Source organism: Lagopus muta, chromosome 1 (genome assembly GCF_023343835.1).
Source record: "Lagopus muta isolate bLagMut1 chromosome 1, bLagMut1 primary, whole genome shotgun sequence".
Classification (NCBI taxonomy): domain Eukaryota; kingdom Metazoa; phylum Chordata; class Aves; order Galliformes; family Phasianidae; genus Lagopus; species Lagopus muta.
In genome coordinates this window covers 4,332,620-4,357,954 of record NC_064433.1, presented here as the reverse complement: position 1 = coordinate 4,357,954, position 25,335 = coordinate 4,332,620, and the positions used below count along the sequence as shown (strand labels likewise).

Genomic DNA, 25,335 nt, shown 5'->3' with positions numbered 1-25,335 from the left:
GACTTCAGTGGTTGTGAGACGCAGCGAATACAAGATACCTCCTACAGTCCAGCATGTCAGTTTATTATAGATTTAATTTTTGAATGGAAGAGGGAGTTACATTTGAAACACTGATCACTTACAAAGGAAATGTTGGTGATGTTTGGTCAGTCTGGCTTGGAAGGCTGCCAGCTACCAGTCTGGGTGTGAAGGAGCAGAGAAGAATTTTCTATAATAAACTGGTTTAGCTTGAGCGTTCAGGGTTCCTTCAGAAAGCTGTACAGGTGGGGGACAAGGTAATCTTTGTAGTGGCCATCTATGAAACCTTTCCCACTGTTGTGCACAAACCAGCACTGCACGTCAGTCCCAAACACACGGTTTGTCCTGTAGTCCTTCTGCAATCCCCTGTGAGGAAGAGGCCATCCAATATGAGAGTCACGACAAGCAGACAACAAGACTTTGTTAATCCTGCTGGCTTGCAGTACTTCTCTGCCAAAGTGTGAGTGGGTGCAGAGTGGAAACAACTGCAGAATGCAATGAATTTCACAGTTCTGTGACTGCATGGGCCCTTTTGTGGGGATCCCAGGTACTACTACAAAGCCAAGGTCAGATGTTGGACAGCAACATGACCAGAACTGTTCATGCAACGTTAAATTACAAAAGAATCCAAGTGTTTTGCCAGCAGCTAAAGACAGATTGTTAGCAGATGAAAATAGGGGATCCCCAAGATCCTTAATTAAGCCTGCAGTCAGTGAGATAATTAAAAAGAGAAGAAAGTCATAAAGAGAGCAATCAAGCACATTATTCTTACCTAGTAACAGTGAGTTTGTTTCCTTTCACTTCCATGGTGGCTTGTGGTTTCTCTGGAGTTTGCCCAGGTCTTTGGTTGTAGATACACACTTCTGGTTCAGATGTAAACTGACCTGATCAAAGAGATTTAAAAGCTCTATGCATGTTCTAACCTCCCTGGCTGTGATGTAAGCTGATGGTAGGCACTTTTAAAAATCCAAACTGGATGCAGCAGGCAAGCCACTCCTGCATGGGTCGCAGCATCTTGTCTCCAGCACTAAAGGGCTGACCAAATGGGGAGGGTAAAAAACTCTGCTTCTGAGCCAGAAAACTTCTACTTAAGCAGATTGGAACTGTGAAGAGTATTTGGGAAAACAATCTGCTGCACAGGGTTCCCACATCATAAAGGGAGCCCTGGGTGGGTCCAGGGCTCGAAGGGCTGTTTTTCTCTATGGACTAAGCCCTTGTTTTGTTTTGTGTTATTTGCCAAAGCAGCTATTCAAGGGAGAGCTGAATTAAAAACTTCAATACAAAAAGAAGGTTTGAGGGGTTTGTTTCACTTTTTTTTTTCTTCAAGTCACAACAGAATAGCCAAGCTGGGAAAACCACATAACAGGGTTATTCAGAATAACCTCCTGGCTGCTTATGCTCTATAGAGTTCTTGGAGCTTCCCGGGCACTACAGCAATCCCAGAGCCATCTCACCCTAGCAGTAATCCTTCTTAGTGTCCCCCTTCACCCAACATGCAGTCCTTACCTATCAGCCCTTGTGCTTCAGGAGAAAACTGGTTTTCAGGGGGGATGTAGATTCCCAGGAAGTCAACGTTAACTGGGTGATTCTTCCACACACGGTGCAGCAAAACCATGAAGGACATTTCCTCACCCACTCTGATAGTAACATTGCTTTCTTTTTTCACCGATATGAGAAGCCTAGCAGAGGCAAAACAGAAGAGAGAGCTCAGTCCAGCTGGTCACATGTAAGTGCTCAATCCCCTTGAGATGCTCTAACGCATCAACTGCGTGGAGCTGGCTGATAGGGCAACAGAAACTCACAGCCTTGGAAGCAGCACCCAGAGGTTTGGAAGGATGGTGTCTAGTAGGACACTTCATGCCCATGTCCACACCATCAAATCCTGCCCTACAGATCTAAGCTCCTGTTACAAGGAATGGAAATTCAGGAAGTGATCCCATTCCCTAAACAAGGGTCCAGTGCTGTAGGGTCCCCAGTTTTGCTGCTTACTCTCATTCTGCAGATGAAGGTGTGGATGTTTGGAGTCATATCAGGAGCCCCTTGGGCACCTCAAATAACACAGGATGCTTATGTTTAGGCAACTGGCTCTTAATATAGTCAGCAGCAGAGAAAGAAATACAGCTTTTCTTAATTCTGCTTCTGGTCAACTGAATCACTTCCTTGGCCCTGTTGTCTAATCTTCATTAACTTCATAATATTCATAATGAGAACTCAGACTTTCAGCTGAGGAGCACGTGCCCCGCTGTAGGCACCTTGCAACCTGTATCTCACCCAGGGTTGGGTAAGCCCAATGTTAAGTTGCACAGGGCAGACAATAAATGCTCAGCAACTTACTGTTTCCGAATGATGTGTCCTGTGTCAGACCAGGACAACATGATGCTGTAAGATCCATCTTTCAGCGTTATGGTTTCTGTGTCGATCTCCACTTTCAGGCCTTTGTTTTTGAAATAAAAACCGAATTTGCCAAAATAGGTGTTGAGTTTCTTATTCTCCTCCTTCTTGGCCCCAATTAGCTGCCCATTGACAACGACTCCTGTGAAGAGCAGAGATGTTGCCTAAATCTAGGGCGATAAATTTGTTCCAAGTATTTAATCTCTAATCTGTATTTTATATGTATCAGTTCATTTCTATTGCCTCTTGTCCTTCTGCTGTGCATCTCCAAGAACTTTCTGGCTATGTTTGTTTTCTGAGTAGGCAATTGTAGACAGCAACAAGATTCACTTTGAGTCTCTGTCTTTTAAGACTGACCAAACACAGCTCTTTCAGTGTCTCTCTTTACATCCTGTGCTCCAGCCTTATAATCATCTCTTTGGCCACCACTAATTTTGTTCCTGTTTATCAACATCCTTCTTGTACTGGCAAGCTCAAACTAGGCACAGTAGTCTGTATGTGAAGGGAAATAACCACTTCCCTCCACCTGCTGCCTTATTCAGGTCACCATACATCCTCCTTTCAGACACTTCACCTTCACTCTTTCAACACCTCTCAGACCTGAGGGAAGGAAAATCACACTGTAATGTAAACTGTACTTTTTGTTCCCTTACCAGTACTAGGATCAGAAACCAAGTTTAGAATATGTCCGGGATCTGAGTTGATATTAAAGCAGATGTTCCTCTGGCTCTTGGGCAGGTATATGATGAAATGTGGGTCATTGTCAACTGAAACAGAGAGAAAAGACACAGGTTTGAGAAGCAGGCTACAAGAAAATAGGGGACAGACTCTTCAGCAGAGTCTGTTGTGATAAAACAAAAAGAAATGGTTTCAAACTACAAGAGGGGAGATTTAGACGATATAAGAAAAAGGGTTTTTGCACTAAGGGTAGTGAGGCACTGTAACAGGTTGCTTAGAGAGGTGGTGGATGCCTCATCCCTGGAGCCATTCAAGATCAGGATGCATGGGGCTCTGAGCACCTGATTTAGCTGTACGTGTCCCTGTTCACTGTGGGGAGTTGGACAGATGGCCTTTGGGGGTTCCTTCCAACTCAGATGATTCTATGATCCTATACCTGTCCTGGAGATGAGGGACACAGGGATTGAGCCACTGCACTCAGAGCATTTTGAAGCAATTTTCAGGACCAGCTGACCATCTCCCTGCCAACATTCAGAGACAACTTTTGTACTCATTGCTGCCTGTAGGGACATCTTGGCCAGCTTCTACTCAAATACAGCTGTTCCTCATGTTTTGGAAATATTAACTCATCCTGTAGCCAAAGCAAATCCTTGGCCCTTGATCAGATTTCTCTTTACAGAAAAGTGGTGGCACCTGCAGGTGCAGGAGGGACCTTACTGCTCTCTACAACTCCCTGAAAGGAGGTTATAATGAGGTGGGGGTTGGCTTCTTCTCCAAGGTAACAGAGAGATGACGAGAGGCGCCTTAATTTGTGCCAGGGAAGGTTCAGATTGTATATTAGGAAAAATTTCTTCCTAGAAAGAGTGGCGAGGCATTGGACCAGGCTGCCCAGGGAGGTGGTGGAGTCACCATCCCTGCAGGTGTTCAAGAGAAGAGTAGATGTGGCACTGAGGGGCATGGTTAATGGGCAAGTTGGGGATGGGTTGACAGTTGCACAGGATGAATATATTAAATCTTCTGAATATGCAGAATATTGGAGATGGCCCTCAATCTTTTTTCCTTATTTTCACTAACTGCTTGATCTTCAGCTTGATGCTGTTCTGATCAGTTTTTCTCAGAATGCAAAGAATTTCCAGTGCAAAATATGCACATACAGTGGACAGGTCCCTTTGCCCCATTCCTCTTCTTTTCCAAGCAGTTTCTTGACTATCTCTGTCTTAAATTAACCCTTTATCTGTACAGGGAAGGTGTTGGATAGCTCTTTGTTTGACAGCTGTATAAATAAACACATCCACACACAGCACACTCGCAGAGTAATTGCAGTTATACTGTTTTTATAGGCAATGGCTCTCCTGAATGCTCTGTGTAAGCAGGCACTGAGATGTGGCAAAGGCCCAAGTGTTAACAGGACCCATCAATCATCAGTGCATTCAGAGATTTTTATCTTCCACAGAGCATTCTTGCTGCCATTTACAATAACAGCAACTTCACATTAGCTTTGCTACTGCAAAGAAGGCCCGTGAGCAGCCTCAGCCTTGGGGAGAACACAGCAGCAGATGGGGTGACTATTAGAGCCTATTTGGGTCTGAACTAGTCTCACTCTTGTAATTTAGGGAATATTTTTACAGATTCATCTATTCTAAGTCAAAGTGGCTCAATATTTTATAAGGAAAAGTGCAATCCTTGGGCACCAGATGGATTTTGAGGTGCCTGTCATGTATGAGGCCAATGACTGTGCCATGCACAGACCTCTACAAGGGCTGAATTGAGAGCCTTTCACACATTCAGTTTTACTTCATTCCAGCTGCCCCCTCTAAACGAGTGCTGGCTTAAATCATTCTTGAAGCTGAAATTCCCAGAGCACCCAACAATTATGATTATTTCCTTTATTTGTTTATGGTGTAATGAGTGCTGATGCATGGTGCTTATTTGCAAAGAAAGACCTTAGAGGTCTTTTCCAACCTTTATGACTTTATGATTCTATGACCTTATGAAATGCTGTAGCTTTTACCTCTGTTTATGCTGACAGCAGACACAGGAGGACTCCTTTGCTCAGGCATGAAGCTGACTGGCACAGCGGTGACATTGGCCCAGGATGGGATACCTTTATTATTATCAGGTGCATTTGGAGTTAATCCTAAAGTGCCTGTTAAATGACAGTCATAATTAGGTTTTCATTAGTGAAGACATTTTAATAGTGTAATTTTTAAAGTAATGTGTTGAATCAGAGCCTGATATCATTATACCACGTAAAGTAGGCACGGCACTATTTACTACAGGCAAATCTACAATAAGGATCCATTTGCTCCATTCTCACCATCAGGGTAACATGATTCACTTACCATTTCAGTTAAGCTTCCCATAAGCTATTGGTGAAAAATGGAGGCTGACATTTTAACTCTCATTCACGTGAATGGGACCCACTTCAGCTAGACCCTCAAAGCAATGCTGTGAGTGTTCTGCCAAATGAAAAACTGCATGTTTAAAATCTAGAGATCCCAAGAAGAGGGTAGATGTGGCAGGAAGCTTTAGTTCAGTTTTGCAATCAGTCTGTTCTGATAAAAGGACAACTGACCAATCTTTTGAAGATGTGTAATTTCAGTGGAAGACACTTTGCTCACGCAGATGGAGGAGCTCTAATTAAGTTTGTAAAGGGACAGACAGAAGGCTGCTTCAGATTACCCATTCCATGCCTTGTATACACAAACATTTTGGTACAGACTGCATGTTTTACACAATCACAAGCAAAGATTGTCACTCGTCAAATCACTTTGATAGTACTTCTACAGCCTCTGTTCTCTGCTAAGGTTCAGAAGTCATGTTCCACTGCCCGTTTTGACCCTGATTTCAGTGCTGTCAATGTTTGACTACTCTGTCAAACACCAAAGGACACAAGGACCTAATGTTAAAATCACTCGAGTCCTTTGAATTCTAGAACAAAAGAAACATGATCTGAATTAGTCTGCTGGTGTCACCTGTCATGAATTTGCACAGTAATACGTGCCATTCCTGTGCTCACCTGTTTGATAGTCATGAGCTGTAGCACACGGGGTGAGTAACAAACATTTCATTTCTCTTTGGATCTCAGCTGCAGACTTTCGAATTGAAAAGACAAATAAATGAACTAGAAAATGACAACTGGCAGATGTGAAAATTTCATTTCACTGAGGCAGGACATGGTTATAGTAAACCAGGAGTGTGAGAACTGAGTCTGCTGAATGCGCTTGGGCTCTTAGCAAAGTCACCATCACTTGCAGTGTGACATGTCAGATGTTGTCCATTGCCCTAACATAGACTGCTTCTTTCCTTCATAGACAATTCAAACTCTCCTATTTATTAATAAATTGCAAATCATTAGACTCAGTTGTCCGAAGAGTTGATCTTGTACTTTCAGTGCTTTCCTTACATTGCATCGGTAATGTTTTCCTAACAGCAACAGTCGTGCTTTTTCAAATAGCTGAGTGGTGAGGACACAAAACAACTGGATGGGGATGACCCACAGTCATTGCTTTGCAATAGACCCTATCAGCTGATGCCAGAACAAGGCTACTTCACCTCATTTGGCTAGAAATAAGGTTGCTGTAACAAGGAACATGAAGTATTGGGTTTAAAGGAGTAATCCAGGAGTTTAGTTAATGAGGCACTCCATATTATTATGACATCTCAGATACCACATATACTTACACCTGATTGCTAGTAACCTTGGGAAGCTTCCAAGAGAAGAAAGTGGTGATGAGATACAGTTTGATCAGTTCTACAGCTTGTGAGGAACTAGACGTATCTGCCCCAGTAAGAAGATGTTCCATATGTGACACAGCATGTTTACTGGGAAGCTGATCTCTCTAATATCAGCACATCCAATGCTCACTGAATCCAATAGCTCCAAAGAGCACTTGCTTAACAGAATGCTGTGAAAGTGACTGAAGATTTAGTCAGCTTTCCCTGAAAGTTGTCCTAAAAGCACAAACTGCCCATCTCAACAATGAACATGTTAGTTTTTAAAAATCAATGATAACAAATCCAAAATGACAGATAGTGTAGTGGCCTGAGACACTGACCTGAGCAGCATCCTCTTCTGGGGTCTTTGGGCTGATCTGCAAGCATTATCTCATCTTTTTCAGAGTTCTCTATCAGCATGGAAGTGAAGGGTGTAACAATATGATGGTCAAGGGACATCTGCAGGATGGATTTGGTGATGTTCCTCTTCAAAGCTGCAGTGGGGGCTGTGTTTCTGGGTGGAAGATAAAGCAGAAGGCATAGTTAGTAGCTCCTCACAGCAACCACAGTGTTTGTGGCTCCACCACAGAGCAGTCATAGAGCCAAGGTGGTAGGATGCAGATGCTGCAGTAAGGCAAGGCTGAAGGCGTACACGAACACACTGTACAAGCAGACTGTTCTAGGCTTCTGTGGATGTTGGTCTGGACACACAGAAGCTCAGTCTCATCTTCTGGTCCCAGCAGAAGACCTCATTCTTCTTCACATGGGATTCATCAGACTTCCTAAAGTCAAAGGGCTTTTTTTCCTGAAACTCTGTAGCTCTTACGCTCAGAAAAGCAAATTCTTTTCATTTCCAGTCAGCTCCACACCCGGGTCTGTCAAAGTCAGAGATTTCCTCTATTTAACTGCTCCCAAACTCTATTACCTGATATCTATGAGTGCTAAGATGGGAGTGTGAGGACAGAAGATATCACCTGTCTTCACTCTGATTTATTTACCTTACTCATTTGAAACCCTGTGGTCTCAGGAAAGACCAGATTGCTCTCATGCTTCACTTCCCTGCCATCACAGACCACATTTCTCCTCACCTCTCTGCCAGCATCTGGTTGACAGTCAGATAGGCCCACAGCTTCCTAGTGAATTCAGGATCTGCATATTTGTCTTTCTTCATGAAACCATCCAGCTCTTCAACATCTCGCAAGGTTTCCATGACAAGCTCAGCATTTGCCTATGCAATAAATAAGAAAAAAGGACAACAAGGGTGAGCCAGGTGAATGGGGTGTCTCTGAGGTCCCCTTTTGTCAACTCCTGAGATGCTTGGCAGTAAGGACCTACTCTGGCTCTGCACACAGTCACTTACAATTCAGAAAGCCCCAGAACTCCATTGGAAGGGGAGCAGTGTTTCAGCTGCAAAGAATATTCAACATGCTTGATTTCTGTAGCAATATCAAATCACAGTTTCCAAGCCCTGTAAGTGTTGTTAAGTCCTCCTCAGAAAGAAGGATCCAGATGTATTTCTTCCTCACCTCTTTCTTCTCCAAGTGGAGGAACAGCCATTAAATGAGTAATATGCCACAAGGCATACCATGAAAGAATAATACAAGTACTTATCACCATGTAGAGGCGCCAGCTTGAAGTCCCCAGCAGTGGCAGTTTCAGCAATGAAAGGAGATACATTAGAGGGTCTCCCTGCACCTTCATAAGGCTTGAAGGATGACTTCATAATCTTAGAACAAATTCTGATTTGGAATTGAATTTCGTACATTACATTTCTTATAAGAAGCAAGCCCTTCTGAAGGCTTTAGAGAGTGACTGCTCTTGGCTGTAACTTGAAGCTGTTATGAAAACCTTGTGGGACAAACCCCTGTGAGGTTCCCCACACTTCCACCCAGGACCCAAACAGGCATAACACAACCATCAAGGAGACTGGACACATGAGTGAATGAACCAGCCCAAACTGCAAGAGCAGGAATCCTAGAGAGGGCCCCACTCACCGCTGTTGCTGTGACTACGCTTTCCAAGTGCTGGAGGTTTGCAGTGTCAACCTTCCCAGCCACCACTATTTCTGAGCCACCAAAGTAGTTGTGGAAGCTGCTCTGGGTGACATCTGACACGGACTCCTGGGGGTAGTTGAACTGTATCTTCTTCAAGAGTGGGGTGGAGACCTGGTTGTAGAATCTCTGAGATGGCAGGGAACAGAGAAGTGAGTCTGTTGTACCCAAAGCAAGCCTCCCACATGGGCCACCCTGACTGAGAGGAGAGCAGGTGACAAAACTGGGAGCATCAGTGGGTAAGAAGGACTTTCCCTGCCCCAGTAAAAGTAGGCTTTATAATTAAGCCTTAGAACATCTGTATATGGGTAGAGCAAGGAGGTCTGGCCCAAATCCTGTGGAAGCCAAGGGATGGTCCATGGGTTGTTCTTAAAAATGTGTTCATGCTACAACTAAAAGATTTGAATGAAGGTGTGTTAAGTGCCTGAATTGATCATCAGATTGGTCAGGTCTTGGCTGTTGTGCATCATGGTTGTTTCTCACCTAATTTTTGCACTTAAGCTAATGCATGGTTGTCATCTTGCACAACTCTCCAAAACAGAGAACAACTTTAGTGACCCCCACCTCTCTAAATTGTGAATCCACAGTCACTTCATTCTAGTTAGTGGAGTTAGCTCTTCAGCTATGAGCAAAACTGGATCCTCAGCTTAAAAGGTAACGGGCTAGAAATGTACCTTCATTTGGGCAGAGGTCTCCTGATTTCCAAAGATCCTTTGGGCCATGCCACGGTTGTCAGTTGCGATTCTCTGCAGGAAATCATAATCTACATCAAACCCAATGCCGAGGCAGAAGAGAGAGAATTCATCCTTTATGCTCTGCTTCACATTCTTCTGGATCGTTGTCAGCTTTAGCTCACCTTTGAGAAACACAGAGTGACATTCATCTGAGCAACGGTGGACGTCTCCATTAGGATGAGAGCATTCGTGCCCTTGAAGTGTCTCTGGTTCTCTCTTAATTGTGAGGAACGTTGAGGAAGCTGGCTTAGTTGCTAAATCTCCATTTGGTCAGATAAACCCTACATAAAGTGACATTTTGGCTTCTTCGGGATGGAGATTAGCAACTTATTGCCACTGAAGATAATTCTTTTGAACTTTTTTTTTGGTATATGATACATGTTCTTTGTGTTTGCAGAATTCATACTAACTTCTCAGGGAGTCTGCAATTATAATGCATCTAGACTTCTCCCAGAATTTCTCCTTCAAGCTCTCTGCAGGCTAATACAATTCCATACAGGTTTTGTTTGTTGACATCCTCCCACTGGGACTGGCTTTTTAACAAGCCTATGGCAGTTTGTCTTATGGGCTGGCATCTTACACTAATGGATTACTTCTGACCTTTACCAATTTCAATCCAGATCAATTTGCTTTCTACCTTATTTTCCAGATTTTGATGTTACATTTGGGACTGAGTAATATTAAGAGTTGGAATTATCAGCAGAGGAGATTTTCTCTTACACTGTTCTGATTATCTCTCCTATAGGACTTATGCATCTCTGTAGTTGCTCATCTTTTGTGAAAGCTTACATGCACAGCCTCATGGCATCTATAGCATCTGCAGCAGTGCAGCCATTGAAAGAAATAAGATTTTTTTTTTAACTTACTATCAAAGTGTCTAAGTATTGCTTGCATTTATGAGGCTAATTCCACTGTCCTTTCTTCTAATTTAAAGCAGAATCCTTACCTACAGTTGGGTCTCCATCAGAAACCAATACAATCATGGAAACTGAGTTAGGGTCCAACATGCCTAAATTCTGGGCTTCATTCAGGATGAATGTGGCTCGGAGAAGAGCTTCATTGATATTTGTGCCTGCCAATGACACAATGAAGAAAACAGGTTTGAATCTTGTGGAGTGTCTTGTCAAATACAGATCAGTTCTGAGATTCTAGTGGAATTAATCAGTGTGAACAAAGATCTGAGATTAAAGCAGCAAAACCTCCCCTCTGTGATTCTTATGGTACATCTGCTACCACTCTGGTTCCCTAAGGAAACAGAAGCTGAAAATTGTTGCATGTTGATCATCGTGTTAAATAGACTTTTCACTGTTTTCCTCATTTAGTGTTACACCATTTACTGAAATGGAAAGTGTCAGATTGGTTTCATAGTGCTGTGAATAGAAATAGCTTATAATCTATTTGCTCTTGAGTTTGTCCACCAGCATGATGATTTTAAAATATGAGAACACATATTTTGTAAGTATTTAAGCACATCTGTATATAGGCACACTACACGTTTTGGCCTAAGTTCCATTAAGAGAGCAGATCTTGACACTCCCTTTTGCACTGGGCTGTTGTCCCCATGTGGGGCTCCTCATCCCTCCTACTACCAGTAATTCCAGGGGGACTGCAGTGAAGCTTCCAAAGTCTGAAAAAGGCAACTGTTCTAGTTTACCAGACAAGGAAATGAAGCATAAAAAGGATGGACACTTTGCCTAGGTTAGCACTTAATAGAACATCAGGTAGTCTACAACCTATAGCCCTTGGAGACCCTAGAGGTAGGCTTGTGAGACTCTGCTTCATAAGGCTGATCTTTCATGGATACTTGGGGTCTGTAAGGCTGCAGGTAGGCCCTATAGATTGAAAGCAGCTGTCCTATGGTGCCATAGTAATGCAAAGGTGATGTGCAGCCATAGACATACCTCATTGCTGGGAGCATGATACTATGGTGATGCTAAGAAGGAAGAAGTCTCTAGAGCTCTTTTACTTTCTCCCTATGTTCCCATCTGTCAGCCTATTCAGTGGAAGGAGGTGCCATCCCATTCCCTAACAAAATAAAGTGGAAGCTTTGGTCTCCTTTAGCCCAGGACATGTTTTTCCCAAATCAGGATTCAGAATTTTTGTTAAGAATACTCCACCAATCTGAATATTGTCTGAGGTACCCATTCCTGTGATACCTAAGTGTCAAGAGCACCTTGCAATCAAAACCTCATACCCCCGTTGGGATGGATTGTCTGGATGTACTTCTTAGCATCTTCAACCTGTGCTGGGGTAGCTGAGACTAAATTATCCCTCCAACATCGGACATTGTGGTTGAAGTCAATAAGAGAAAACTGATCAGCAGCACGGAGCTCGCTCAATATTGCCTTCATGGCCTCGATGGTCTGAAAAGAGGAAATTCCAGAAATAACAGGTTTAAGCTTTGTTTTCTTTAAAGCATTTTCTTAACATGGCTGTAAGTAAACAGATGCCTGTGATGAATAGGAACGTGAGCGCTGGAATCCAAAAACAGCATCTGTTCTCTAGATCTCTTTTTTACATATTTCTAACATAAAGTAGAACTTTTCTCTAAAGAAACACAGGAGAAAAAATGCAATTATCAGGAACAAATCCATGTGCCTCAACCCATCCTTGCTTAACACTTGCTAACAAAGAGTGTGTGAGAGAGAAGCAGTCTGTGAGACACTGTGGTCCAGGAGAGAGGAATTACTTGTACTAGCTGAGGTGACTTAACTCTGCCTGCACTGCTGTCATTTTGGGCTGGGTAACATCTGTTTGAAAATATGTGATTTAAAGAAGTGACGATTAGCCTACATCCCAGTTTTGCAGCATTGATTTCCCCAAGGAAGAAATCTGCCAAGCCCTGGTATTATACACTGAAGCAAATTCAAACATCCTTAGATCATCCCAGACTAATATCCAGCTCTTGAAAATCTTCAGTGACACATGATTTACAATCTCACAGACTTTCCCCTTAGCACTACAAAGCTTTTTCTGTATTATCTGATGTAAATCTTTCCTGCTGTAAATCCATCTGATTCCATCTTATTCTATCCTCTGTGGGCATTAATGTCAGTTGTTGGGTTTTTCTTTTGGAACAATTCTTGAAATATATTTGAAAGCTGATTATGTTTCTCCAGGACTTCTTTTTTGCAGAATAAATCAAATTTCTTGCCCTTCTTTTTTCCACGAGTTATATTGTCTAATCCACTCTTACTGCCCTTCAGTGGGCTGTCAGCAACTTAGAATCATAGAATCATGAAGGTTGGAAGATCATCCAGCCTAATCACCAACCCATCAATTTGTCCGTAACTTTTTGAAGGCAGGGTTATAGTACCTTCACTGAGACTTTCCCAGGATATAGTGAGGGAGATTTTAAAAAAAAAGGGATTCAGGTCTTTATAAAATGCTTTATGATCTGTCAAATAAAATTTCACTTTACTATTAAAATCAGTGTTCTAATGGTATCATCTCTTCTTTACAATATGGAAAGGAGTATTGCAAATAAAGAGTAAAATGAACTCTTTGATTCATCAAATATTCACCAAATACAGTGAGCATTTGACAGAGTAAAGTGTAAAGAACAAACATGGTAAATCTGAATGGCAACCTGCCATACAATTGTATGGTAAAGCACATGGGAAAAGTTGGCAGGAGATTCTCGAAGTCAAACACTTACTTGTTTCATTTTCAGTCCCCACATTGATCCACTGACATCTATAACAAACAGAATGTTTTTGGGCAGGGGATCAAGATTTTCCGGAGCAAAGAAATGAATAAAATAGCCATTAAAAATCTGCAAAATAAAATAATAATAAACCTTGCTGTAAAATGAGCTGTGCTAAAGATGCCAAGATAATAACTGAGCAGAAAATACTGTTACTCTCAATGGGTTGGTTGCTACTTCCAGTTCTGCACGTACAAGTGTATTTGTAGCCATGCACTGTCTACACTCTTTACTGTTTATCAAGGAAAGCAGAGCCTGGTTCTCAGACAGCTGCCATGCAATGGCATAGCGATGAACAAACATGTTTTTAAAAAGACTGTTCTCTATGTAATAATTCAACTCCCATATCTTTGCTTCATGTTAACATGAAAATATCGATGTTCTGGTTCTCTCGTAATAAATCAGTACAACTTCCACTGAGTGCCCTTTGATTCAACATTAAATCACCAGATGACTGCTAGATATGAAGACATTGGCCTGTGGACAAGACAGAAATCTGCTTCTGACTGTCTGTAGGACTGTGACTTAGTCATAAATTAAGTAAATCTGTTCTATCCACTTAAAATCTCTCTGTTCTTTCAATTGGATACAAAGCTCTTTCTGATCTTGTCCTCTCTGCACGTACCAGTGGAGCTTAATTTCTGCTTAGCGAACTGCAGAAGTAACGCAATGATGAGGTTTAGCACAGTTTGCCTAATGACAGCAATTCCTGTATTCACTGGTCCTGGTTAAACAGAGATACTTACTTCTAATTCTCCACCTGTGCTCTCTCTGTTCACATCATACTGCACCACGAAATTTCCATCTACTGCTGTGGATGAGCAAGTGGGGCATTTTCGTTGTTGAGCCATTGTGGGCTTGAAAGAAATATGAGCCTTGAAATGAGAAGTGATCATCAGTTAATGAGGAGTGGTGAGAAAGGCAGATCATTGAAATAGAGAGTTCATCCATTTATGAAAGATCTTCTTTTACAGAAAAATTCTCTTCTCTCTTTATTTACACACCCAGTTTAAATGGAAAATGGACTTTGTCACTTGAAAACAAAAACTGTGCTGAGATTTGCCTGGGTATGCTGATTCATTAGTAGCAATTGTGACACAAGCACAGTGACTCATATCTTCTGTATCAAATATTTCCATCAGAGCTGGGCAATTCTTTTCTAGAGAGCAATATTCTGGCTTATTTATCATTTTCTTAGTTGAAGCTATCCTGAGCTTAATCAATATTTTGAATTAGCTTTCAAAGTAAGTTTGTTGTTGTTTCTTTTTTTCCCCTGAAGAAAAGAAAGCTTGTAATTTGTCTGCAAACTGAGTGGTAGAGTTCTTCTCATTAGTCTTGCGACTGGTTATGCAGATGTTATGTTATTCTTTGCATTGCATTTCTCTGCTTTGACAGATCACTCAAAATTTCTTAAGAAGTTAAATCAAAATATATGCATCCGAAGGCAAACTTTCTGGTACGCTTGCAGTTTCTGCAACATCTTCTTTTTAAGGTCTTTGGAATGTGAAACCTTCTCTCTCTTTTAATGTTATGAATACCTGGGACTATTTTAATATTGGGGACATTTTGCTATATATCTATCACATATGCTGTTAAGAATACTGCCATAACAATAAAGGTGAATAATGGCAACAAATAACACCTTCAGGCTTGAGAAGAATGTGCCATAAAAGCAGGTGAACAGGGCTCTGAATTATTGTTCACTTATTTGCCTTCAAATTCTTGATTAAACTCTCTCAGATGATATCTGCCTACATTACCTTTGAATTAGTTCGCTGAAATAGGAATGTGAGTGAATGAGATATGAAGCTGAGCCTGGATATCAAGGAACAGTGCTGCCTGATAAATTATGATAGTAATATACACAGACTTTCTGGGTCTGATTTACACACCTTGTGTTAGATCTCTATCAGAAAGTGAAAAGAGTTGTACCTTCCCAGAGTCATTGATAGACATTTATTGTGGAAAACTTTCTGCTACTGGAAGGTTTATCCACACATGAGAGCTATGATAGAGAAAGGTAGAGTAAGCACGTCAGGGAGAAGAGCAGTCCTAAAAAAGTTTCCTAGGTAGATGTTCCCAGTTGGAACTGAGATTGTGGAGCAATGTTTATTCTACTTGACATTCGTCATCCACCTTTTTCATGTCCAGCAATTCCTGTGTACTGCTGTTTCAGAATTACAAATTGAAAGATTTGCACAAAGAAAGATGGTCTACACTCTGTTTCTGTATTGCTGTAGTATTTGAGCATCTTGTACATATGGTTAGATAGCAATAATGAAAATAGTGTATTTTGGTCATATTTTTAAATGCTTTTAGGAAGTATGAGAAAATACCATGGCTGTGGAGGAATAACTATGAAAACTGAAGTGTCCTGTTGCTTCCACTCTGTAACTGTTACCTTTTTCTCTCCCTTGGAGATGGTGGTGATTCCATTGAAATGATCTCCAAGTGAATTGGGAACATGCACGTAGCGAATTCCCTGTGGCTCAATAATGCGGACATCCACCTGGAGGCAGGAAAGGAGGACATTTAGTATGATGCAGTGCCACTGCTGTGTCAGGATCCCATAAACCCTCCACAGGAGAACTCCAGAAGGAGAATGGGATATTCTTGAGAATGCTCTTGTAGGGCTAGTTTCACTTGGGATGGGGGTCTATGTAATACTAAAACTATGATGGAAAGACAAAATATATGTCCAAAGAATAGGATGAATTTGGCAGAAATGCTCATTCTTTATCCTTCTGCCTCCCCTTATGGAAACTAACAGGATAGGAATCAAGGTCAAAGAATGAAAGCACAAATCCAATTCGTGTTTTCAGGAAACTATGAGTTGACTCTGCCTAACTGCTGCTTTGGGTTCTGAGGCCAGGAAGAACACAAAATGTTGAGTTCTATTCTCCTCTGCATAGGATGGAGTGTACTTTCACTTTTGGTTAGATGGCCAGAGTGATTTGGAAAATAAAGGCTCTATCCTGTTGGTCTGAGATAAAGGCTTTTTGTGGTTGCAGTTCTAGTAGTAAGTTTACTAGGAAGCAAGATACAGTGTCCCTTTCAGTAGGACTTACTCAGGCCTTTAGAAAGCTTGAAGCAAACTACAGCCTACACCAAGGAAATGTGAACAGCAGACTTTGATTTACGGGGTTTACAGCTTGTGCTGAAGCTACAGAAAACTGAAAAACTTTTATGACATAGAAACATGAGAACAGGCAAATGGAAATGTCCAGTGAGCCCTGAATTCTGTCTCCTGGCAGATGATAGAGGATACTCTTGGAAAGTATGGGCAAGAGGGTACGAATAAGGCAAATCATTTTTAGACAGCCAGATGTGGAGAACCTATCCTACAGAGAACATCTGCTCTAATAGGACACTATCTAATGAATTTGGGATTATTGTGAAAAGCCCTGCTCCAAATAAACAGCACATCTTCTTTGCTTTCCTTCAGTCAGGGTGAGTTTACACAGAGGTATACATGGACCAAAGCTGGTTAGTCCAAAGGATTCTGACATGAGTCAGCCACAGTTCAGGAAATGCCCAACTGTGTCATTCATGCTGGAGACTACTGAGATCATTCAGTCCAACCTTCAACCCACCCCCAGCATGTCCACTAATCCATGGCCTCAGTGCCACATCTCTATGTTTCTTGAACACCTCCAGGGATGGTGACTCCACCACCTTCCTGGGCAGCCTGTTCCAATGCCTCACTACTCTTTCTGAGAAGAATTTTTTCCTAATATCCAACCTGAAATTGACAGGAGGCAGGATAAATTTGCTGATCATTCATATAAATATATGAGTTTGAAGTTTCTCCTGATGGCCTGCCAAGTGGCCTTGAGGCTATTTGTTTCAAGCCAATATTAAAGGAAGGAGCAGTAGAAGAAATGGCCTGCCATGAGGCTCATAGAAACTTCCTCTGCCTTCTCAAGAAAGATTCACTTGTAGGATGCTACCTACACACACCAGCTCTACTTTACCTCCATGTGCTTCGCCAAGCGCCCCGGCTTCAGTGAGATAACGTGCTCATAGGAGCTCAGTTTCCTTCGAATCATTTCCTGGTAGTGAAGCTCAAACTGGATCCTTGTTCCTGGGGGCACATTCACTTCAGTTTTGAAGTTTTCCATATCCAAGGCATTGCTCCTGAAAAGTTAGCTGTGGAGTTATTTTGAGAAAATACAAGGAAAATGAGAGCTTCTTTGCATTATTTTTAGATTTATACATTTCTGAACCCAGTTTTAACTGTGACCTATACCAGGGAACTGCTGTTCTCTATTAGCACAATACATTTTATCGAGCTGAAAGCAGAAGCACATGTTAAGTCCTGACACTTAAATATCAAAGTTGCTATAAGTAAGCAAAACCTGCTTTTCCAACCCATTTTTCTTACTAGGATGTTATATCTCTCCTCCTGGGATGGGTCAGCTCAGTCCTTCTGTGAATAAGTTCAGTACAGTATCCATATACCAAAATCCTTATACCTCACTATTCCAGCAGCTTTGCCTTTGGCTTTTGCTTGGGAGTACATTCTTCTGGCTTCAGACTTCTCTCGAATTGAGCTGGTAAATGTTATACCATTGACATCCCTAGGACAGAGAAGACAGTCCATTTGCAAAAGAAAAAACTTCATAATGGGTAATTATTATTTTACTTAAAAAATAAAAAATCAGTCAAATCTAATCTCTTTAATACCCAGTGGGAAATAAAATAATAAGGCTCTCATTTAAGATCAAATGAATGAAGCTTGTTTTCCAGCAAATCTGCATCTTTTTGCCTAGCTGCTTCTTTATTTCATCTAGCTGGCACTCTCGTATTCTAAGGAGGAACTGCTCTTCTCCACCTTCTTCACACTTCCCAGTGCTTTGGGCAAGACAAGCAGTTACTCATGTCATTGCTGTTTTGAAACATGGATGGGTTCATGTCTGCTGACCAGCAAGCTGGCTGTTGCCTCTTTGAAAAAAGCTGTTCAGTGAGAGCTCTTATTTGGGTCTCTCTCTCCTTTGATCTGGTGTCAATTTGCCAAAGACAAGTGATCTGCTTGAGACTCCTGTCCTTTTGTCAATTCTTGTTGACGTTGGCCAACGGCCCTATAATTACCAGGGACGAAGGGATGGACAGATAGGTAGTACAATGACATAAGCCTTTTTTCATTGAGAAAGCACACTCAAATTACACTGAAGCTGGCAAATGATAGAAGGTGCTTTGTTTTTAAGAATACTTCTCTCCCACCACTTTCACCCTTATTATTGAACCTGTCAGAGCACAAGGCTGATGTCTGCCCACTACTTACATAGTAAAGTTGTCAATAAAAGCTCCTTTGGGAACTTGTACATCAAACACTATGTGCTGGGGCCGTTTTGCATTATTCACCATTTTGGCTTGGATCATTGTGTTGGCCAGCCGTGATGTTATAGTGGACTGAACTTTGTAGCTGTAAAGACCTATCTTGTCATCATCCTCCACCTGTAATTGATAAAATAACTCTATAAATTTAGGATACAGCTAGAAAATGCACCCTAAAGAATGATTTCAGCTCCTTTTATAGCATCAGTGCCCTTTTTTCGATCACTTTTTATTATAATATGGCAGCCAGGTGGATCATGAATTCCATTTCAAGGCACTTCAATATTTTACCCGCAACTGTGGCAAGATACCCATGTGAATAAAATTCATTATAACATTTTATCTGAAAGAGAGAAGTTATTGAGCTGGAGTGCTTTCCTTGCTTTCCAGCAGGCAATCAGTCCTTGGAAAGTCTCTCTTGATGTAATCCAGCGTAGAAGGGTTACGTAGCAATCCTCAACATCATATACTGAGGAGAAAGGAGCTACTATTTTCAATAAAGGCCCTAAAAAAAAAAAGACCTGAAACACTGAATACTGATCTAGTATTGTAAATGGTTAAATCATAGCAGTTGTAGAACAGTATTAAACTGATACATTAAAATACTGCCTTTGTCTAATCATTTTTGTTGCTCATTTCTTCATATTTACCATACTCTTCTCCCCAGAAGAGCAGTTGAATAAACAGCATTGTGCAAACAGTCGGCTGTTTAAAGAAATTAGGTTAATACCCAACCAGCAGTAAAAACAAGGAACTGAACAAACAGAAGAATTGATTTCCAAAAAATGGTTAACTACAAAATCTCTTTATTCAATATTTTTCTCCACAGAGGAGGAAAAAAACTCACCAGATCTCCAACATACCCCCAGTCAGATGTGCTTCGCTAGAAAAGAAAAATACAGAGAAAGTATTTCAGCAAAACTAGCAGCATAGACTGTGGCTGTTTTAAGAGATCAGACAGTGTAATTATCCAAAAGCTGCTTTCCAAAATGATCGGAATTCATTTGAGTTCTCAGGCTTAGTGAGCAGATTCCTTTTATTACATTTACTTTTATTACTACGTTTTATGCAATATGCATACGTAGGATGTATCCCTCGTATAAGCATATTACATACATACTGCATATGTACATTTTCATATATGCAATTCTGATTATGTACACAGTGCTTAGATGAGCTAAAACAATGCTCATTAATGGTTGGCTTATTTCCTGCAATATGAGTAGTCGCATTTGGAAATTTCTATGAAAATGTGGTGACATCTTGTGGCCATTTGAAACATTCTATTTTTAATTCCCTGAAATTCACACGTCTATCCCTGGGGTGGGATTTGGCTCCCCCACTTGTAAGAGGACATGTGGTTGCTCAATGCAGCTGCCTGCGACTGCTCTACAGATTGTCACAACCAACCAACCTCAGCTCTTCCGAGCCAACGGAATCATGTCTTTCATCTTGAAATAGATACTTCCATTTGGTTGAATATAGCATGCCCTGAACTATGCTGACTGTTCCAGTTGGTGATTCACCATCCATACCCTGGGGTGCACCAGGCCCAGCGCTGCCAGATGGGAGAGGGAAGGGGTTGTCCCCTCTGCTGTGCATTGTGCATCCTCACCTTGAGCACCAAATATAGTTTGGGTGCCACAATATAGGAAGAACATAAAACTATTTTAAAGTGTCCAAAGGCTATGAAGATGATGGCCTTGCCTTAAGCTGGGTTTATAGAACATGAAACTGACAGCTCTCACATTTTTATGATGTTACAGACTCCCTGAACTACTTCACACACTACTGTATACCACAAAATGAAACTCCTCAACTCCACTGATGATGATCAGGAGTCTGGGAAGACTATTTCACATACTGATGGATTAATTATAAATATTTACAAAACCAGACCAATGTTATGTCAGATGGAAGTAGCACTTGAATGACCCAAATCCACAGATGATGCTTACAGCAACTGATTTAGTCAAATGGTGTATATAAGGCTTGCTGTACATTTAGTAATTTAGTGTGAAGCCTTTTTATACACCAGGAAAGTCTAGATATGCTTAAGAGGTGACACATCTCATAGCAAGATCATTTTAAAGAAGTGATTTTAAGGATTATTTAAAATGAGATAGACTGCAGCATTCCCATCTCACTGAGAACAAACTCAGGTTTTGTTTCACAGCTGTACAGGTTCAACCTAAAGCATCCAGACTGGGATTTCAGGACCTGAAAGTTAATGGCACGGTAGATACCCTCTGCAAAGCATGATGGATTGATCCTTGCACAGCCCATTGTGAAACTCTACAAATATAATTGTACAGTGAACTGAACCCCTCACATCTGATAAAGAATCAGACTGTGAAGAATGAATACTGCGCTTGGACATATCCTTAGGGTGAGGAACATTAAAGCTGTGAATACAAATTAAGTGAACCTCAAATGAAATAAATTGTTTTGAAAAGACTAAGACCAAGACCTTAGCACAAAGGAGGGTTTTCTCATTTTATTTATTGTGATACTTTTCTGGTTTTCAGAGAGGGCTTGGGTTTCCAGCTCACCTTACACATGGTGCATAAAGCTTTCAGGATGCCTAAGTTTCCTTCCTGATTGTTTTTGTGAGGGCAGAGGAAAAGGGGAGGTAGTGAGAGAGACACTGAGTTTATTGCTCACATGTGTAGTGACTCCCACCACTGTTGTTACTGATCAGACATGGGTTGGCCCAACCATCCCCCTGGGATCCCAAAGGTTGCAGAGATTAATTATTCCAACAGGTCATGAGGACAGAGCTGTAAATAATTACACTTTATGTTTGAGTGCTGATGTGGTTACTGAAAACACGGGCCTTGAAGAGATTTCTGTGGCACGTGCTATTTCTAGCAAGAAAAATTGTGCCTGATCCTTTCTTTTAAACCACATCCAGATCTGCCGATGGTTGCACTGCACAGAAGCAGTGTTTTGTGGAACTCCTCATGTGTGGCACAGTTTGGGTTGGGCTGCACGCAAGTGCTTCAGGAACTGTTTTAGGGATACAGTCTTAATAGATGCAGAGCCCTAAGTTCAGTGTGCTGAGACCGGTCTTCTCCTGATATCTGTGCAGGCTGTGGATACTTAGCTCTCTGTAACTCTTTGCCCAGATCACTGTGTGTGAATGTTGCGATGCTGCTCTGTCACAAGAGGTTCACAAGGTTATCCCATGGGCCACTCTATTTCTGTGGTCTCAAGGACCATTTGCATATCTGAGGCACAGTGTTTTTGGGATCCGTCAGTGACCACTTTTTTTTTTCACTACAAGATCTAATCTAGTGCATGGAAAACAATTATTTGTCTTTATATCTAATCAGCACGTTCTGCAGAAGAGTTTTGTTGTCTTGTTGCCAATGACCTAATGAGCTCACTGTAGGAAAATCATAAAATCACAGAATATCCTGTGTTGAGACATACAAGTTGAGACCTACAAGAATCAAATCCAACTCGTGGCTCCACACAGGACCACCCTAAAATCAAACCAAAAATGCAGTGCTAAAACAATAAGTAACTGTGTGCCTGCTGTTGGCCAAGAACTACTGTCTTAAGATGTTTTTTCATCTAATTTATTAATCTTTTATTGTGACTCAACACGAAGGTAAGTCATCCTGAGATCTTCACTCTATTGGTTTTCAAAGACTCATATGAAATGTAAAGAATGGGAAATATATGGGAATAGGATAAATAATCTACTATAATAAAAAGCACAAGTATGGTTGCAAATTGCTATATGCATATGTCTATATTGTTATGTATCCAGAAAGCTGGAGAACAGAGGCAACATAATCCATATGCTAATAAAGATATGTTGGAAAGAAATGATGCCCTGAAGAAGTGAGGAATTCTGCTTAGATAGTCATTAGATTATTTAAATACTAATCTGGCAAATGTGAACTGGCTTGTTTCATATTTATGCTAAAATATTCCATCTTTCTGGCAGTGTAATAGAATCTTCAGGTGTCAATAAGCCACAGTTAGACTCTGTGTGAGGCCCATTTGAAAAAAAAGCAAAACACCTTAGGATAAAGATGAATCATAGTTGCCTGTTCTTAACTTCAAAGATGCTGGGAAATCCAATTTTACTCAAGATGATCTTTTGTTTTTGCTGTACTGAACAAGCTCAAGAAAGGCAACACCAGAGCTCTGATGGAGGACAAGGTCCACTCTGAACAATGTTTCTTTCATTCAGCACAATAAAAGTCAACATCTTCAAACAACTGATTTCATTATCATTATTCTTAACTAGTACTTGATAAAACACACACAAAAAAACCCCAAAACTCCTGCAATGTTGTTTTAAATATTTCTGTTTCAGAAACCAGCAGTGTACAACTATCTGTAACACATCAGCACTCTGGAAATAAATTTTCTCCCCTGTCCTTGGACTTCCCCAGTCAATTTACCACGTTACACTGTGCTGCACTTTTGACCTGAACTAGATATGAATGAATGGACTATCTGCAGGACTACAGAGTTTCAACATACATTGCCTGTGTAGAAGTTCTTCTTTTCCATTTTTTTTCAGTCCCACATGTATCACACACAAAATGAGACAGACAAGTATACCCACTTCTTGGCATCTATGTTATGGTTCTACCTTAGGAAGTCAGATACGAAACAAGGCCTTGCTCTAGGTACTACAGAAAGGGTAGCATCAGCAACTAGATGTGTGAATGTCTCAATGTATTTAAGGATCCGTTGGTACCACCTGAATGCACATTCACAACCCTTGAAATGGAACAAACTGCCTGGGGAGGGCTCCCTGGGATTCCTGTTTTCCTTTATTCGAAGCATTGCTGGTACTGTACCTGGTACCTGCCATTTCTTGTCCTGGAGCTTGAAGGAAATCCATCGATTTCTATGTCAATCAGATTTTCCACTTCCTAAAGGAGAAAGAGGAGGAAACAAAGATGTGTCACTGCTGTCTTGCAGTTAGATTTGTCACTTGAATTGTTGCTGATTAGCACTCTAATACAATTCCAAAACAAATTTATGTCCCCATATACCAGTATGGAGTAGAGTTGCAAACCACCTCAGACCAAACTGCTGTGTATTCATACATTCCATTTCCCTCTGTGCACAACCAGCTCTATCTACTCTTATCATCATGACTTTTACCTTCATTTTACAACCTTTCCTTCCAAAACAAGGAATAACATTTAATGGACTGAAATGCCCATTAAAAGCAAGAGGCAGGTGATCATCAGGATGTGTCACTGTATGGTAACGTTGACATTTCAGATACTGATCTCACCTAAACCAGCAAGTTCAGAGAACTTCTGCTCAAACCACAAGAAATTGTCTCCAATCTTATGCATGGAAAGTAAATTTGTCCAAATGACACAGAAAAACATCAGATCTTTTCCAAATGCATGTCTGTACAGATTAGAAATGAGCTTCTTACACCACAGCAAAACTCTTCTATGTTTGTTAGCAGTTTTATTTATGGCAATTAAGAAGTCAAGGTTCATGAGTTGCTCTCCAACTTAGATGACAGCGCACACACAAAGGTTTGCACAAAATAAACTTGAATTGCTTAAGCACATTGATGTTGAAGTGATATGATGACAGTGATTAGAGAGGAGCACAGAAATATTTTTCTGGGCTATTTTTGACAGGAATCATAAACTCAGGATAAAAATCAGACTGTGTCATGAAAGGTGCTGTAAGAAGAAAGAAAGAAAGAAAGAATATCCCTCTCAGTGGTTCCTTTTGTTAGTCTTGCATAAGAGAAGAAATCTTCACATGATTCATGCCAACTTAGCTGAAAGATTGCAATAAAAAATGCAAATTTGAATTTGCAGCAGTTTCTAATTCACGTGGAAATGCGTGTAGACACTCAAATACAATCTCACCTGAATATAGGCCTTTAAATTTTGACTTTTGAATCACAACTATAACGAAACCTCTTTTTATTATTATCTTATCCTATTGCATGCTTTTTCTGTAAGTTGTCTCATCCTCCTGCCAAGGAATGTACAGACAATAGGATCTTAACTCTGTATTTGAATTTCTGTTAACAGTAATCTGAGTTCATATGGAACTCTGCTGAAATTCATGGTGGTCCATACAGGAGATCCCATTCAAAAAGACATGTAGATTCTGAGTTTCTTCTTAATCCAGGGAATGGAATCTAAAACACTGAAAATATGAACATAGAAGCCTAGCTGAATATGTAAAGGCTGAAAGCACCAGCAAAAGCAAAGCTGAGTTAAAAATACAAATCCTGTTTGAAAAGAAATTGGAATTGCTCATTCTATCCCAGCTTTAACAACATTAAAAAGTAATGGTGAAGACCATTTGGTGAAATTTGGTGAAAACCAAGCCAAACAATACTATTTTAGCTCAGAGTAGAAGAGAAACTATGAGACACAAGCAGAACAAGAAGCACCGACCCAGTACTGCTCTCACTGAAGCCAGTGGCAGCACCAATCTGGACTTCAGCAAGGAAGGCAGCCCTGGGCCCTGCTGGAAATACTCACATCTGGGATTCCATCGATAACAAGATCAAAGCTTCCTACTTCAGAAGTGAGGAACACAATCATGAAGTAGATCAGATGCTTCATTTTCTTCCTGCTTGTCTCCTGAGAACAGCCAGCATAGGGACTAGACACAAGATCTTTCCTTCTCTGAGACAAGTTCAAGGAAACTGATGGGGGTTATGTAGTATTTTGCACAAAGTTTT

At 41.0% G+C, this 25,335-nt stretch overlaps 1 protein-coding gene across 1 annotated transcript; it reads right to left on the bottom strand.

Annotated features, from left to right (window-relative positions):
• Positions 1 to 42: 42 nt before the first annotated feature.
• On the bottom strand, positions 43 to 25,335 carry ITIH2 (inter-alpha-trypsin inhibitor heavy chain 2). The gene is made up of 21 exons (XM_048933806.1): positions 25,133 to 25,335; positions 23,459 to 23,533; positions 19,480 to 19,515; positions 18,580 to 18,752; positions 17,771 to 17,875; positions 17,270 to 17,432; positions 15,697 to 15,804; positions 14,042 to 14,170; positions 13,248 to 13,364; positions 11,784 to 11,952; positions 10,536 to 10,661; positions 9,530 to 9,711; positions 8,799 to 8,984; positions 7,893 to 8,032; positions 7,146 to 7,318; positions 5,099 to 5,233; positions 3,063 to 3,176; positions 2,353 to 2,551; positions 1,525 to 1,697; positions 791 to 902; positions 43 to 384 (listed from the first exon to the last, which is right to left on the bottom strand). Exons 1-21 carry the CDS (start codon positions 25,214 to 25,216, stop codon positions 237 to 239), a joined length of 2,847 nt encoding a protein of 948 aa, XP_048789763.1. The 5' UTR covers positions 25,217 to 25,335; the 3' UTR covers positions 43 to 236.